The following is a 10,614-nucleotide window of genomic DNA, read 5'->3' as shown; positions in this document are numbered from 1 at the left end:
GAATATATTTATTGGTATCGACAGCTTCCCAACCAGAGTCCACAGTTCCTAATTAGTGGCTACAATCAACCAGTGAGCAGCAACCAGCTGGCCAGTTTATTTATTGCACAAGATAGGAAGTCCAGTGCCCTTCATCTGAAGAACATTAAAGTCAAAGATTCTGCGGTATATTACTGTGTGCTGATGGACACAGTGCTACACCTGACACTATTTCCTGTACAATATATCCCACTACTGGCACGTTTAGGGTTGGAGATGGGCGCTAGGCTAAGGCAAGGGGGATGGAGCAGTTCATAAAGGTGTTTCTTTCCTAGAATAGAAGAATTATTGGTCTGGACAGCTGGCTGAAGTCCAGGGTTGTAACATCAGAAAATCAGAGATCCTTGGATGGAAAGAATCATATCTTCTCTAATTTAACTGTGTGTGAATTCAATAAAAATGCTAGGTCTTACTCTTTACATGTTTAATTATATTTTTATCAACTCCACTGATGCCCTTTTAGTTCCCTTTTTTCAGAAAAGATGAAAGTGTATTCCACGACAAGGTATAAAAAAAGGAACTGAATCTGATTTATTATTTTGTTATCAGCCTAGTGAAAATATGAAATAGAACACATTGAAAATATTATAATGAATACAGATAACTGACAAGATTTGTCAATTGAACAACTAAGTAAAGCAAAGACAAGACTCAAAACATCAAATCAGACCCTCCTTCCCTGCCCACCCATAAAACAAATATGAGCTACAAGTAGAATTTTATTTCTAACACTCAACAATATATGTCCCAAGATAAAATCATGTCAAAAAATTATTCCCAAAGAGGGGAACTGTTATAGGTGTTAGTTTCAGTGTTTAAGTAATAGAATTACTTAAATTAATAAATAAATGCATTTTATAATGTGGGATACTGTTTCCCACTTTCTCATTGGAAGCCAAATATTACACACACACACACACACACAATGGATAAAAATGTCTGAGGGTTAGATAAAAGTTCTAGCATCACTGATTATGGGGAAGGTGAAGCACCATGGAAGTCAGAAGTGAGGATAATCCCTCAATTAATGGAGAAAAGAATTTCTACATCAGAAAGCTGGACAACAAGATAGATTACCTCCTATAAAAGTTGTTTCATGCTGCTATGATTTAAGTGGAAATGTGTTTGTGATCCCTTGCTAAAGCTGCTAAATTGATCTATCTTTGTAACAGAGTGGCATAGTAGATGATAGCAGAAAAACACTCCTCAGCTCATCCATGCTGCTCAGTTATTTCTTTCCACATTGCTATGGATATATTCCAGCTAGCAGCCATAGATCAGGACCACTTATAGGATATCTCTCTTATTACACAGGACAGGTTTTGTACTCTACCATCTGGTGCAGATAAGCATGCAAACCCCTCCAGCTCAGTTCACACCCAGCACTTTTCCCTTCCCATTTTTAGTGGTAAGGCTTTGTAAAATTCATAATAGCTACCAATTCTAGAGTATCAAATGCCTGAATATGTGGCCTCTTATATTACTTGCATAGCCTGCCAGAGAGATTGGGGCTGCAGGGGCCTTTGCATTTCTGATAATTATCACTGTACTTGCAGCCTGCCAGACAGACCCAGCTGCTTGGTTGCCTGTGTTTCCACTAGGACTTCTAAAGTTTTATATCACCCACTTTACCATTCATTTTCACAGCCCAAGCATTCGTTGTTGAATAGCTCAAGTAGGGCAATTTAATATGTAAATTAGTGCTCCTAGGTTGTGCTTCCTCCATCTTTTCATTTTTTTTGTCTTAAGGACCCCTGTGCTTATCCGGAGTATTAGACTCCCACCACCATGGACACCCACAGAAATATTTTCAGGGAGACACAGGAGGCATATTAAAAAAATTATAGTGATATATAAAAACAAAAGCATAGAAATAGTGACAAAACCAATTACTCATTAAAATCCAGGGAGAAGGAGTGGGAATGATCCCCCTTGCCTTCTTGAGCACCCAACCAATGCCCACCCTATTCGTCACCTACTCTAGAATATTGTTGACAACATCCACCATCCTTCCTTGAAAACATATTTCTTGACACTGCTTCATATAATGAGCCTCCTCCTTTTATATATGAATCAGCCCCTATCCGTCTACCACATGCATCCCCGCTAACAATTTGTTTAGCATTATTGTTTTTCCTCATTCCCTTCCGTACATGTTTTCGTTTCTCCTGTCACAGTCCAACCTCTTCTCGGTACTTGCCAGGTTCTTATGGCCTGGATTGGCCACTGTTGGAAACAGGATGCTGGGCTTGATGGACCCTTGGTCTGACCCAGTATGGCATTTTCTTATGTTCTTATGTCTTCTTTTCACGGAAAAAGTCTTCTCATTTCGCTTTGCCTCTTTATCTTTTATCCTCACTACTTTCTGCCATTTCTTTCAGCTCCATTGTTCCTCCTTCTGCTATCCCTTGTACACTTTGAATTCTACTTTCTTTTGCCCTTACTTTTTTCTGCCTCCTCTTTTGAAAACTACGTTTGTCTCTTTTCCTCTTACAGTTATTTCGTTTCTTATCGGAAAGAGTTGTTGCTCTTTCTACAGATCGTTTTAGTTCGAGCCACTCTTCTCCCATCCCGCCAGAAGCTTCTTAAGTAACAACCCCCCTTTTACCAAAGCTGACACTTTTGAAATCCAGGACGCAGGCTTTTATTCACTCCTCAGCCTTTGTAATATCGATCACAATGTCCTGGTAAAAGTTGGACTGTGACATCACTGCAATTCTAGGGAGCCGAAATCTACCTATCCTTGACGTACGATCACTTCCTGAGGGGCAGGCATAGCTTTGTATGCTTTCTGTCATTTTCTCTTCGACATTTCTTGCTGTCTGGATCATCTTTTCATTCTATCATGCATAAACAGGACTTTCTTTTCCGGATCTTCCTTTTTGGCTCTGTCTTTTTATGTAAGGAAATAAATCAGCGCAGGCTTTCTTAGCTTTAAGCAAACTATAATGCCTTTATTGTGCAACTTAAGATTTTTCGAAAAATATTATTGTAGCTGAGCTTTAAAACCTACATATGTCTCTTTTTAAGATGTTTCAGGGTTTATATGAGTGGAGAAGAAAGTCTTGGTAGACTGCAACCCTAAACTGCAAATTTATAATTAGAATTAGTTTAGAAATGTGATTATTTCACATATTGACAATGCTATACATTTATTGACTACGTCTTAACATTATATTCTTACAGATGGAGAAAGCAATAACCAAATTTCCCAGCCACCAAAGCTTCAAATAGCTGAAGGGGAGAACGTGGAAATCCATTGTAATCACAGCATAAGCAACTTCCAGTTTTTGTTTTGGTACCGAGCTCTCCCAGGGACCGGTCCTCGAGCAATCATTTCTGGGTACAGCTCTGCTGAGAGTAAAGGACCATTCTCAATGACCTTTGACAAAGCCAGGTTGTCTACATCTCTCATTATAAGCAAGGTGAAGGTTACAGACGCTGGAGTATACTACTGTGCAGTGAGCGACACAGTGACAGAAACATCAAGTGAAGCTGCACAAAAACTGGCTCAGCACAGAAGACAAATAATATAGTAGGCGTGGCATTATACCATCGACCTTGCATAATTACATTCTCAGTAGGATCAAAGGGGCTTCATGACTATTAGACACTTGAAATGATTTCTTCCAGGGATGGTCAATATGAAACAGGTTTTCATGTTGGGTTTTTCCTGTTGGGCTCAATGGACCATTTGTCTGGCCCAGCATGACATTTCTTATGCTCTTATGTATCTAAAGAGTATGACTAGATAGGAGATCCTCATTGTACATGTGGGAGTCTGACATAGCTCTCCAACAGTGAACACAATTGGGGTGGGAAGCAGAGTAGCAACTACTTAGCTTAAATTGTTGTAGTTTTACTTCAGATTTATTTCCTGAGATCTCACATCTCCTTTTCAGGGATTGAATAGAGATGGGAGGATAGATTTTTTGATTTCTCTGTAAGGGTCTTCCTTTTCATAATCTGTCATTGTTTTATTTTGATTGTCTTGAATATTAAAATTGAGTGTTGGGGTTTTTTTTTTTTTGGGAGAGTGTATGAATTCATAGTTTTTGAGAGCTGATTGAATAGTTTATGAGTAGAGATTGTATTATTGGTTGGTGGCCACTGCGAGCCAGGAGGATGCCAATTTGGCGGTTTATTTGTCAGTAAGGTTTTAAAAACATGAAGGATATGAGCTTGAATAACTTTGCGACCTGTCCAAGGGTTGCAGTAGGGCCGCTTGTTATTTGGTTTGAATTTTGTATTAATTGAATTTATTTGGTAAATTTGAAGCCTTATAACAATTTTATTAAATTGATGGTTATATTAATTTGCTGTGTTTTTTTAACAAATGCATTTGAATTGGGATGGACTGTAATGTGATTTTTGTTTTCATTTGGAAAATGTGGATAAGTGAAGAAGGATTGTGTTGATTTGTTGTTTTTGGGGGTTCGGTTGTATTCTAGTTGTGGTTTATTTATTTTATTTTAGTTTTCCCTGAAGCAGTCTCATCTATGAGGTGAAACACGGGCCTGTGTTGGGTTGAGATTGCAGTCACACTGAGAAATATTTTGTAGTCCCGTGATTCATCAGAAGATATGTTTGTTGGGTTTCTGGTGGAGGAATTATTTTTGAAGTTACATCGGGAAGAGTTTGAAACTCTGTGCAACATCAAATCGCGTTTTGAAGCTTCATGGACCATCGATAATTTTGAGTGGATTCGGAAATTAATGAGGGATATCTCTTTTCGTTTTCTTCCTTTTTTGTTGGATTGTAACTTGATCATATTTTTGTTCATTTTTTGTTTTGATTTGAAGGTAATATTTCTGTTTGAATTGATTTTCAAGTTATTTCTGATTGTTTAAGATAGGGGTTTTATGGGAAGAGATTTATATGGGATGAGGGTTTATCTATGGTTTGCTCTGTGGTTGCATTTTTGATTGTATGTATTTTATTGTTTGATGTTCAATTTATTGATGTAAAAGAAGTATAGTGGAATATGTATTATGTATAGATGCTTTATTACATTATATAATTTGTTTAATTACATTAAAGGTTTTGGTGTATGTTGTTTGATTACTTAAATGATTTCACTTACCATAATTTTCATTTGTATATAGTATTCATACTTTTTCCAGGAAATTTTTTTTAAGAGGACTAGTGCATAAAGTCTGCTCTGAAAATCGTTGTAACTTATGTGCATATTTGCCAGCTAATGCATGCATGAAGTTAAAAGATTATCCCATTAATGGACATCATAGGCCTCCTCATATGTTCAGCTATTTTGTCTTACACCTTTTTATTAGAACAACTTTTTTTTCCTGACAACCAATAAGCCATTTCTCTGGCAAACCTCTGATCTAAATGCAATGCACATCTTTTCCAATTTGCTTTTCCAAATGCCTAATTCCTCTTTTTAATTTTATCTTAGCTCATTTTTCAATTGATTCTGCAGTGCTGAAAGCTTAACATTTTTGTTTAATGTGAGGGCCTCGACTCCATACCATATCAATATAGTAAATACATATATGAATATAACTAGTAAGAGGTGACAGATAGAAACATTCAATAACTCAGGAGATTCCATGTGACAGAGTCCAAGAGTACTTTCGATGTAAGATACTTCCTGTCTAAGTACATAGAGAAAACATGTTTCTCCCTCTCAGTTTTCTCAAAGCTAATTTCACTTCCTTATTTCTCAAAGAATAAATAATTGGATTTAACATGGGAGTAACCACAGTATAGAATACAGCAAGAGCTCCATCCACTGAATAGAGAGAATGAGGTCTCAAGTAGATAAACACAGGTGGTACAAAGAATAAAATAACCACAGTGATGTGTGAGGCACAGGTGGAGAAGGTCCTTTGCCTCCCCTCTGCAGTGCTGATCTTCAAAATGGCCAAAACAATGTGACCGTAAGAGACCAAGATCAGAAGAAAGCAGCCTAAGGCTATGATTCCAATATTAGCCAATATCACTGCTTCATTGATGAAGGTGCTAGAGCAAGCCAGCTTCAAGATCGGTGGGATGTCACAGAAGAAATACTGAATAAGGTTGGACCTACAAAAGGGCAATCTGAAAGTTAATATGGTGTGCATCATGGAATGGATGGAGCCAGTCAGCCATGTTCCTGCAGCCATCTGGATACAGATTTTCTTACTCATAATCTTATTATAATGCAAGGGGTGGCATATTGCAGCATAACGATCATATGCCATGACCGTGTACAGGAAACACTCTGTGCTCGCCATGAAATGAAAGAAATACAGCTGGCAGATGCAGCCAGAGAAGGAGATCACTTTTCTCACTTCCAGGAAGTTTGCAAGCATTTTGGGGACAGTGACAGTTGACAGGCAGATGTCTAAGAAAGACAAATTAAATAGGAAAAAGTACATGGGGGTGTGAAGTCGGGGATCCCCCCTAACTGCTACCAAGATCAGGAGATTCCCCAGTATTGTACAGATATAGATGAACAAAAACACTAGGAAAAGTGGGATTTTCAGTTCATCAGCATGAGGCAATCCTAAAAGAATGAATTCCTTCACAGATGTATGATTCTCCTTCTCCATAGCTAGGAATCCTAGAAATTAACAACGGTAGCAATTTTATTGATAAAGTTGTATCAATGCTGATAAATACAAGTTGTGTGTTTGTAATGTTTCTACATTCAGGAATTTACAATACAAGATTTAGTATGTAAAGAATACATTAAATCCTGAAATATGCTATAGATAAAAGTCTGAAATTTGCCTTGATAGGTATCACATCCTTATCCTCATTTGTGATGTAAATCTTTATTCAAAGCAAAAAAGTAGATTTAGAATGAACTATTCACTTCTTAAAAAATACAAATAGTTTATATGAAAACACTTTCAAACGGTTGAAACTAAAATACAATCTTAACATTAATTTGATATTGTAAGAATGTATTGTTTGTGTGATTTTAGGTGCAGTTTCTTAGAACTGCTCTAAAGGGCTGATTTTTAATATATGGTCCCATCCTCCCTACTCCACATCCACCCACCTCACTTACAGTTTTTCTTATATTTAATCATATGGTCCCATCCTCCCACCTCACTTACAGTTTTTCTTACAGAGTTTTGAAGGAGAAACCTGACCTCTTGCAACTTTTCTCAGTTAGATAAGGTAGTTTGTTTCCTAAATTAATTCCATTTAATACCACACCTGGTTCTGGATCTTCCCAAACAGACCTTTGTTAATTTTAATTTGTTTTGGCTGTGTTTCCTGAGTAGACTGCAAGTTCCATGGATCAGTGAACACCTTTTACATTTATCTGTATAGTGATGTCTGCATCTAATACGGTATACAAACGACTAATAGTAATAAGAGTAATGAAGCTCTTCTTATGAAATAAATGAATAGGAGAATGAAACAAAAAATAAAAAATGAGCTGATATAAAGAAATAATGAAATGCCTTGACAGGCAGAAAATAAAAACTAAATAATGAGATTTAAAAAGGAAAGAGGAAATGCAAAGAGGAAAAAATTTAAAAAAGAAAGAAAGAACTTACATTTTAGTTAATAGATTATGGAGACCCATTGAAAGTCATTTTGTTGTCACTTTGAGTTCTGAAATGTTCTGGTAATCAGATAGGGATAGAATAAATCATATGCTAGGTTTCATATTTTATGTCCCACAAATAAGGCATTCATACTGTAATTGCTGAATTCCGCACTCCATGCACTACAGTATTTAAGGGGTTGAGATGACTTTAGGGAATAGCTCCCAGGAGCCCCTCAACCATCTCTGTGTAAAGCAGGCACGAACCAGCAATTCGTTTTCAAATAACCGAGGTCTCTAAAATTAGTAAAAAAAAAAAAAAAAAAAAAAGATGCAGATAAATAGGTATGTATTCCATATTTAACTTCTGATTTCTTTTTTCATCTTTATTTCATATACACAAATTTACTATTTTTATGGACATTTGTACTACACAAGCAATGCAATTAATAGCTCTTGCTATTTGCAGAGACATATAATATATATTTGACAGATTGAGCAATTCATGCTGAACTATGTAGTTTATTTTCTATCCTTCATCTATCTTGACTCCCTCTAATTTTTTTGAATCAGTACATGGACTGACTGCATGCCAAAAGTCACTGTGCTTTGTGTCTTTAGATCCATTGTTGTACATCAGATTTACCTCCCCCACAGCAGACAAAATCAAAAAGTGAAGATTTTCCCTCTTGGGTGCATACAGAAAACCCAATTAGTACATAAGTAAAAGAGAGTTCTGTCGAGGGATAGAAAGATAATGAGAAAATTAAGGTCATGCTATTATACAGAGAATAATTGCATCAAGATACAATGAAACACATCCCCCTGAACTTTCAAATAAATATTAAACATCTTTTATTAATCCCAGAGGATACTGTATCGGCAGGAAATAAACGAGAAGGTAAAGGATTTGATTTTCTGGATCTTAACAGAACTCTTTATATAGATCAATAATTGCAGGTATCATCCCTACTTGCATAAATGAACTCTTTTGGAAATGGCCATTATTAATTATTCATGTTTTTATGAAGATTATTAGCATATTGGCAAATAGGTTGCAGAAGGCATTAAAATTGTATTCACAGTATTTTGGGGACAAGGGGATGCATAGACAACCACATGAACTGTCCACTAAAGCAGGGGTGCTCAAACTTGTCCTTGCCTCTCGTCCCCCAAGCCAATCAGGTTTTCAGGATATTCCTATGATATCCTGAAAACCTGACTGTTTGGGGGGGGGGGGGGGAAGAACTAATTTGAGCACCCCTGCCCTAAGGGATTATTATTATGCTTTTAGGTCATTAGTTTTGGTGCATAAACTTCTACATCTACACAACACACACACACACACACACACACACACACTTTTAGATATTTTATACACTTATAGGTGATATAGATAAAATGTATGATGTGTTTTTAATTGTTTTTCTGTATTATATCTATATTTGACCATTTATATATTGTTGGAATGAAGATAGAATGGGGAGGGGTGGTGGCTTGTCTTCGTATGGCAGGAGTTAAGACCTCATCTAAAAATAATCCAGAATAAGTGAGAGTGAAAAAATTTGAATTAAGAACAAAAACACTCATTCATTCCCATAGGCAGAATTCTAAATGAGGCATAAATACTTAATTAGTTGAAGGACCATCATAACACCAGAGCCCTTACTTTTCTCCGGGAGAATGGTGATATTTCTCACAAATGCTCCACCCACATCACACCCACTCTTAAAGACCTCCACTGGCTCCCCATAACCCACAGAATACAATACAAAGCCCTAACCCTCATGCATAAGACCATCAACAACGAAAATATTGACTGGCTAAAGGATGCCCTCTACCCTCACGACTTGCAAAGAGACCTCTGATCCAGGAACACCGGACTGCTAACAATTCCTTCTACAAAACAGTCTTACCTTACCACAATAAGAGAATGCGCCATTTCAATAGCAGGCCCCTCACTATCAGGACAATACAGTAAAGTCCGTGGGAGAGCGGGCAAACGCCCACTCTCCTGGCACGTGCACAGGCCACTCGCCCGTGCATGTGATTCGGTATTTAAATGAGGTCCGGTGGTAAAAACAGGCAAAACAAGGTGCTAGGGACACTGGCGCATCCCTAGCGCCTCCTTTTGGACTGGAGTGGCGGCTGTCAGCGGGTTTGACAGTCGACACTCAATTTTGCCGGCGTTGGTTCTCGAGCCCACTGACAGCTGCCTTGGATTCCTCTTCCAATAAGCAGGTCTAGACTATCTAGTGCTCTGTGTGATAACTAAAACTAGCCCCTCTTCCACTCCCAAGTAAAAAATACCAGTTTCACTCATTCCACCACCTGCAGTTTCCTTCTTTTCTTCCGTCCTTTCCTTTTTGATTTTAACTTCTATTAATATATGGTGTATGGTCCTGGAGTCTTTGTTGTCCTGCCATGTTTTACATATTATGTATGTATTTATTTACAATTATTTACGGACTACCTTATATAAAATAAATCCAAGTTAAGTGCAGCATGCTTGATTCTTTCAACCCAGGGGTCAGTGATCTCAGTCCTCAAGATCCATAACCCAATGGGTTTCCAAGATTCCTACAACAAATGTAAATGAAGTCCATTTGCATATAATGGAGGCAGTGCATACTACTTAAGTATATCTCTTGCATATTTATTGTGGAAATCTTGAAAACCCATTGGATGGTGGTCCTTCAGGACTGAGTTTGGGGACCCATGTTTCAACACATTGAGGTGCATCACATGTATATTTTCTCTTTCTTCCTGCATTTTTTTCAAATTTGATTATAATAGGACCTTGAGAAGAAAGAAACAATGGTTCCAGAACAATTTTCACAAAGAGTTAGATTTTGAAACCAGCGCACGGGCGTCCATGTGTGCATGGTTCCTGCTGCGCACACATAAATGTGCCAATTTATGACATGGCCCCCACCCCTGTTCCATTCAGACCCTTCCTCCAGCCCACCCCTTTTGGCTGGAGCTAGGTTTCCACATGTACCAGGAGATATGTGCATTGCTGGTCTGCTTTGAAAATGCAGGTGGTGCGCATGTGGCCCAGTCACGCA

At 37.7% G+C, this 10,614-nt stretch overlaps 1 protein-coding gene across 1 annotated transcript; it reads right to left on the bottom strand.

Moving 5' to 3' along the window:
* Window positions 1–291: 291 nt before the first annotated feature.
* Window positions 292–6,593, bottom strand: LOC115078528 (olfactory receptor 10G9-like). The gene is made up of 2 exons (XM_029581451.1): window positions 5,687–6,593; window positions 292–320 (listed from the first exon to the last, which is right to left on the bottom strand). The coding sequence occupies exons 1-2, from the start codon at window positions 6,591–6,593 to the stop codon at window positions 292–294; spliced, it is 936 nt and encodes a 311-aa protein (XP_029437311.1).
* Between the last annotated feature and the right edge of the window lie 4,021 nt (window positions 6,594–10,614).

Source organism: Rhinatrema bivittatum, chromosome 16 (genome assembly GCF_901001135.1).
Source record: "Rhinatrema bivittatum chromosome 16, aRhiBiv1.1, whole genome shotgun sequence".
In the NCBI taxonomy this organism is placed as follows: domain Eukaryota; kingdom Metazoa; phylum Chordata; class Amphibia; order Gymnophiona; family Rhinatrematidae; genus Rhinatrema; species Rhinatrema bivittatum.
The sequence above is the reverse complement of the archived record's forward strand: the minus strand, read 5'-3'. Positions and strand labels throughout refer to the sequence as shown.

What these genes read in the sequence shown, in the direction of transcription:
- LOC115078528 (XM_029581451.1), bottom strand. Translation starts at nt 6,593, where the DNA reads ATGGAGAAGGAGAATCATACATCTGTGAAGGAATTCATTCTTTTAGGA. An exon ending in ATTAGCTTTGAGAAAACTGA is followed by an intron (nt 321 to 5,686) that starts GAGGGAGAAACA and finishes ACCAATAATTCT; the next exon opens with TCTATTCTAGGAAAGAAACA.